At 32.8% G+C, this 7,007-nt stretch overlaps 1 protein-coding gene across 1 annotated transcript; it reads left to right on the top strand.

Annotated features, from left to right (window-relative positions):
* The first annotated feature begins 2,717 nt into the window (after positions 1 to 2,717).
* On the top strand, positions 2,718 to 4,921 carry LOC133311687 (uncharacterized). The gene is made up of 5 exons (XM_061512762.1): positions 2,718 to 2,912; positions 3,003 to 3,095; positions 3,192 to 3,293; positions 3,380 to 3,679; positions 4,814 to 4,921. The coding sequence occupies exons 1-5, from the start codon at positions 2,718 to 2,720 to the stop codon at positions 4,919 to 4,921; spliced, it is 798 nt and encodes a 265-aa protein (XP_061368746.1).
* The last annotated feature ends 2,086 nt before the right edge of the window (positions 4,922 to 7,007 follow it).

The raw sequence follows: 7,007 nt of genomic DNA, 5'->3' as shown, positions 1-7,007 counted from the left end.
GTTTAATTTTTATTTTTTTTTGGTGAGGAATATTTGCAGATTTTAATTAAAGAATAAAAATGACAACTAAAATGTGTAATATGAAAAAATATTTGTCGGTTGTCATAAAATTTAAAAATATACATTATATGAAAACAACAAAGTAAAACTAAAATTTGCGTGTTAAGGTTATAAAAAATAAAATGTATAATATCACTACTAAATTTACTATAAATTCACATGAGATTAATAATGATGAAAACAAAAATATAAATTAAGTATAAAAAATAATATATATTTAATATTAATATATATGTTTTATTTATTAATAAAACATTTTTTTAATTATGTACTTATATATAGTGTAAATAATAGTACAATATGTGACTAAAATTTTGGTTCAGCGGACTATTTCCCTCGTAAGTGAAATTTTTGTTCCCTCTTACCAACTTGGAACATTTCCCTCCTATGTGAAAGGCACTCCTCTCAGAATAACTTATACGCAATTGTCTCCACACTTAGCGATTTTTATTCTGACTGCAACCCTAGACTCCAAATGTGTCCAAATTTGGCTTTTTACCTTTTGGAGATTAAGAATCCAATTTCTTAATCTCTCCCAAATTTCCCCCAAAGCCCTAACCTCTCATTCACAGTGTCTCTTTCACCGTTTGCCCTAATCTGTTATTCAACCAATTTGGGCGAACTGTTCGAAGGTATCATCTCTTCTTCTCCGTCTCTCTTATTCTGTCTCTCATTATCGTTTTCATTTGCTCTCAAAATGTGGTTTGCACCTCTCATTCACAGTGTCTCTTTCACCGTTTGCCCTAATCTGCTATTCAACCCATCTGGGCGAAGTGTTCGAAGGTATCGTCTCTTCTTCTCCGTCTCTCATTAGGGTTTTCCAGGTAAAATTTACTATTTTGTCTCTCATTATCATTTACTCTCAAAATGTGGCTTTGGTATTTTTTTTTTTCGTGTAAGGTTTTGAAGTTTTTTTTGTTTGCTCTCCTATTTTGTCTCTCATTTTTTTTTGTGTAATTTTTTCTACTTTCTTTTTTCTTTATTATTTATTGGGTTATTTATTGTTATCTTTTTTCAGAACATAGTAGTTGAATTTTTTGTTTTTGTTGCATTCTAGAAAGACTAAAAAATGATCAAATAATATGATTCAGTGGTTTGCTAGTAGGAATAGTAGTTCAATTTACTGTATAAGAATAAAGCATGGACCCCATTATCCTAATTCAGTGGCTGTGGTTGTTCTTGTTGGTGTGGGTGTTGTGTGGGAAAATGAGAAGTTGATGGTCATGATTGTAAGAGCTGATAAAGAGAAATCTGGGTGTGTCTGGCAGTGATTTTGGTGTCCCTGAGTTTTCTCTGTAAATTATAATTTATGCAAATTTTGATTGTATTTAGGTATGCTTTAAATTAGTTACTACTTGATTCGAGAATAACCTCATAGCTGTCTTAAAGAGTTGAAATTTATTAAAATATTTGGAATCTACTCGTCTCAAAGAAGTAATTAGGATTGGAACAGAATCCAACAGTGTTGGAACAGAATTCAACTGGCCGGGTTAAAGAAAACCTCCCCAGTCAATAATGGGCTTTTTTAAAGTCTGACTATCCCAAAGGTTTAAATTAATTTGAATATGAGCAAATAAGAGTGACTTTTTGAGCAAGTAAAATGTTAGTTTCTATTTGACGAACTAGTAGGAGAAACAAAAAAAATGAATAAACGAATCAAGGAAAACACACGTGAGGATAATAATTCAGACAAGTCTAACATTGCAGATGTTGGTCTAAGTGTCCAACCAGTTCAATTAGACCAAAACTACCAGTAGAAGCTTCTTTTGCTGAAAAGTTGGACTTAAAACAACTCAATTCGATTTTAGCCATGGGTTTCAGATACCTATGGCTACTGATTCGATTTTAGCCCATAAAGAGTCAACCGTTAATTTTTCGAGAATCTTTTTATTACTGACATTTATGGTCTTTGACCATGGCCACTGTCTTTATCTGACCAAATTGAATTCTGGATTCAGCGTCCAGCTTCGTTCATTCAATATTGATATTGTTTTTCTACTTTCTTTTAGCAAACTCTCATCATTACTTGCTGCTCACTATTACCAAAGTGTCTCTTAAATATATGTACTAGTTAATTAGTCAGAAGGATCAGACTTTTTAAGTTAAAATGTTCTACATGGCATGACTTATTTAATTGGTTACATCAGAGTCAAAATGTTCTACATGGCATGACTTATTTAAGTTAAAATTTAATTTAATCCAACCTATTTACACACTTACTTTTTATGGGATTGTTTCAAATCCTAAACTCATTCCTTACTTTTTAATGGGATTGTTCCATGGCCATAAGTAAGGTAACGATAAATTTTATAAATAGATCATTTTTTCAAAATGTTTCCTAGCCATTTTGTTGAGTGCTTTTTCCATTTTGTTCACATGAATGTTTTGTTCAGTAACCCATGCTGTAATGTGACTTTATAATTATTGTATTTACATCTTCAGATTAATAATTCAGTGGAAGGCTCATTCATTTTGTTGCAGTTCTCAACCGATCTTGTGAAGTATCTTCTTCAGTCAACCACAGGAAGATAAAGATTTGTGTGGTATGTCTTGTATTTGTTGTAAATTATTAAAAGTTTCCTTCCATGTTTGGCATAATTGTGTAAATGATGAGTAAAATATCGGTATGTGGTACATCAATGATGATGAGATTCGTTATGGATAATGATGACCACTACCATTATTGTATGGGCAACATGGGTAAGAAATGGAAAGACAATAGGTGGAGACTAGCCAATGAAATATATGAGAAAGATAAAACTTTTCAGGAAAACCTTGATCTTTACCCTGAAGGCATGACAAGAGAACAATGGGCAAGTTTTTTGACATACAAAACAAGTGAGAAGGCAAAGGTAACGAAGGATGCAAAACTGCCTTTGTATGTTGCTGTCACTTGTATTCAAAATTAATATGTTAATTATTTTGTTTCTTCCATCATGCAGAAGTATAGTATTATCAATACTGCAAATAGACAGAAACAAACAATCCCACACACACTTGGCTCAAAGACGTTAGCAAGGAGGAAAAGGGAGCTGGTATGGTTTTATTAAAATGTTTAATCTTTTATTATGTCACTATTTTGCTTCTGTAATTAATGGAAATAATGGGCTTGGTGTCATGGCATTTGTCAGGAGATACAAGAAGGACGCAAATTTAGCAGAGGTGAGATGTATGCTGTTTCTCATATCAAAAAGGATGGCAATTTTGTGAATGAGGAAGCTAGGCTAAAAAATGTATTAACACTTCCTTGTAATTTGTTTTTATATCAATTTCTAGCTTTGAGGTACACTTATACAAGGTTCTCATGCCCTGTATGTAGGATAATTTAATTATAGAGATGGATAAAGCCAATTTCGAAGATGAGGCTTTTGTAAATGTGTTTGGGAAGGAGCACCCAGGTCGAGTTAGAGGCATGGGTTTTGGGGTGGTCCCAAGCCAAATCCGTAGAACATCTACCAGTTCAGCCTCAACTTCTTGTAGTGGTCCTACACAAGCTGAGTATGATGCCCTGAAAGGAGAATTGGACACTATAAAAGGCAAGATGGCTGAGTTTGATACATTGAAATCGCAAATGGCACATTTTATGCAAAATTTTGTTGGCCACTCACCATCTAATCAGGTATATGGCAGTTTTTCTGTAAATTGCATATTCAGTTTGACTATATTTTTTTTTCCTTTGTAAAATTTGTGCTATTAGTGCAAAGCATTTCAGGTTGTGGTGTGGCACCATTGTCCTTTGGCTATTCTGATATTGTTTTCATTCTTCAGATATTTATCATTTATTGAACTTGAATCGACATTGTGCTTAAAGTTTGGTAGATATATATATATATATATATATATATGTATATATATATATATATATATATATATATATGGTAGGCTTTTCTGCGAATTGCACCTTCAGATTCACTATTTTTTTGTTTCCTTTGTTACCTCTGTGGTACTAGTGCAAAACATGAAGGTTGTGATGTGGTATTAATTATCTTTGGCTATTCTGATATTTTTTTCATTCTTGATATATTTATCATTTATTGAACTCGGATTGACAGTGTGCTTAAAGTTTGATACTGTTCCAAGTTGAAAAAACTGGAAATATGGTTGTTGACTGTTCCAACTTGAAAAAACTGGAAATATATATATGGTTGGTGACTGTTCCAACTTGAAAAAACTGTTCTATATATGGCTGCACTGCCAATATTGTTATTTTTATTGGAAGATGAATTACAATTGTTTTTTTGGTAAAATCTAAGTTTCCATTGTACTTGATATATGTCACCACACCTGCTATATATGTACTCCACTGTTGGCCTTGTAGTGTTATGACATTATATAGTCTGAACTTCATAGATGCTGATTCCTTCAGTTTGCATAAAAAAATTAGGAATGGATTATATGGTTGCTGGGATACATATTTAGTTTGTATGGATTATATGGTTGCTGGGATAAAGATTCAGTTCTGTTGGATTATTAGTGTGTATGGATTATATGGTTGCTCAGTTGCACTCTCTAACCTTGTTAAGTAATTCGTTATTGTTCTGTTCTACCTACTTATGGTCAGTTACTGCTTATGTCACTGATACATTTACCTAGAGCTGTTACCTCAAGTGTATATACTCCAGTTTTGTCAATAATAGAAATCTGATTAATTCTCAACCTCATTTTGCTTTATATTTTTTTTGCGTTTTCTTAACCTTTTTCTTAAAATTAACTTATGGATTAATATATGTTTTCTTTTTTCCTAATATATCAGGTTGTTGACTTGGGCTCTCCTGGAATCAGAAAGTCCTCCCATGCTAGTCATGACCCTTCTGATGGGCCAACTATATCAAATCAAGCACCCCAACCACCACAATCCTAATTTCACATGATTTGGTAGGTGTTCATTGAACCACTGTATTTTGGATATTTCAGTGGTTGTACATGGAATTTGGTCGTTTTGGAGTTTAACATTGTTGGTTGAATTCCAATGTTTTTCAAGTTAGGCAGTACCTGGATCTTTTTTTTTTTGATGTAATTGATGACCTTGGTACGTTCTACATTCAACCAGCTTGGTCTGTTTTGCTTTTGTATGTTAATTAAGCTTTGGTCAATATGTATGTCACTGTTTCCAAACTTAAAGAATGAATGATGTTTACTTTTTTGCATAAATATCCTCGATCCATGCATGAATGTTTATAAAGCCTTGATTAAAATAATACTATACTTTTTTGACAGGTTATCTATTTTGGTTTTGAATATTAACCTTTGGTAAATATGTTTCGGAATTTAAAGATTGGAGAATGTTTCTAATGTTTTTGGGGTTATGCCCTCCTTACCTAACAAAAAATTGTTTACTTTTTTCTTTACTATTCTAATGCATCAATGTTTATAAACCTCTGATTAAAATAATAGGGGATTTTTTATTAAAACAAAATAATAATTCAAATTAATTTTAAGCTTTTTTAAAAATATTAAAAAGTTTAATATTGGCGGTTATAAAGACCATCCGCGAACTCCAACACGAGGCGGTTCACCCACCGCCAGAAATTATTTCACATTTTTCCGTAAACTATGCTGACCGAGTGACAAGTCACGTTGAACGTTGCTGTATGGAAATAGCAGGCGGTTAGCCTAAACGCCATAATTTTTTGCCGACTACATAAACCGCCCTCATAAGCGTCGAAATATTGACATCTTTGGCGGTTAGTCTTACCGCCTGCAGCTGAGAATTTCATCATTTTTGGAATATCCTACGACGACCTTACCCGACGAAAGAACCGCCCTTGTTATACTGTGGCAGCTGTTCCAGCGGTTTTTCTAAACCGCCTGAGAATGACGTCTCGACCGTGGTAACAAAGGCGAATTGTCAACCGCCAAATGAGTTAAATGCAGGCGGTTTTGACCGCCTCTGATAGACAAAACAACCGCCTTCATTTGCACAGTTTGTTGTAGTGTATATATGCTACATACAAATTAATCTATGTTAAAATATTAGGTATAAAACACATTAGATATTCTTGAGCATTATGATGATTGTGACTTTTACGTGAAATATATTTATATCAGGTTATAAAAAAGTAAAAATCATTTGAATTTTAATTATTCTTCCTTGTAGGGGTGTTCATCAATCGATTCAAACCGCGGTGACCGAACCGAAAAACCGAATAAACCGAAAACAAAAAAAAAATCGCAAATTTTAATTGGATTGGATCGGTTTTCGGATGGGTTGATGAAAACTGATCCAATCCAAACCGATCCAATATATTAATTCCTCTCTATCTACTTGGGCATTTCCCCAATCATAGCCCAAAAATTTCTATACCCAATAAAAAACTTAATCAGATCTCATCAACAAAATTTCATCTGCGTAGAGTTTCGTATCTCATTGTCCAAAAAAAATTATATTGTCGTCTATTGATGCTTTTATATTTCAAAAAATTAAATTTATAAAGTCAATATATACAAAAGAAGTTATTTGCACAATAACCATGAAACAAATTCTAAAATTTTCAAAAAACCGAAAACCGATCCAATCCAAAACTGAAAAAAATTGGATTGGATCGGTTCGGATTTGAAAAAAAATCCAAACCGAATGGATGATTACATGAACAAACCAAAGAGATTGGATCAGATGATCTTTGCTTCCAAAACCGATTCAATCCACACCGCGAACACCCCTACTTCCTTGTATATAACACGGGTTTGGATTTAGATGTGACCACTATGATCAGACTCATCACAAAACTTTAACGGATTGGATTCATGGGTTATTTCATTTATATACTTTTAACTTAGGTCATTATTAATCAATGTGGGACTCATCTTGAATACTCCAACAACAGTAATTGATCTAAAATAAATAATAAATTAATTGAGCAAATCATAAGATTTTATGGTAACCTATTGTCCAATATTATAAACACATTCGATGAACAAGTACAAAGTTTCACATATCTCCATATATC

Source organism: Gastrolobium bilobum, unplaced genomic scaffold (assembly GCF_033153095.1).
Source record: "Gastrolobium bilobum isolate Gb01-03AN ecotype WA unplaced genomic scaffold, APGP_CSIRO_Gbil_v1 utg16366, whole genome shotgun sequence".
Taxonomy (NCBI): domain Eukaryota; kingdom Viridiplantae; phylum Streptophyta; class Magnoliopsida; order Fabales; family Fabaceae; genus Gastrolobium; species Gastrolobium bilobum.
This window is presented reverse-complemented; position numbering and strand designations above follow the sequence as displayed.

Bases quoted from the DNA above. Each gene is read 5' to 3' on its own strand.
- LOC133311687 (XM_061512762.1), top strand. From the start codon at position 2,718: ATGGATAATGATGACCACTACCATTATTGTATGGGCAACATGGGTAAG. The intron at 2,913-3,002 runs GTAACGAAGGAT...TCCATCATGCAG, and splicing joins AAACAAGTGAGAAGGCAAAG to AAGTATAGTATTATCAATAC. The intron at 3,680-4,813 runs GTATATGGCAGT...CTAATATATCAG, and splicing joins GCCACTCACCATCTAATCAG to GTTGTTGACTTGGGCTCTCC.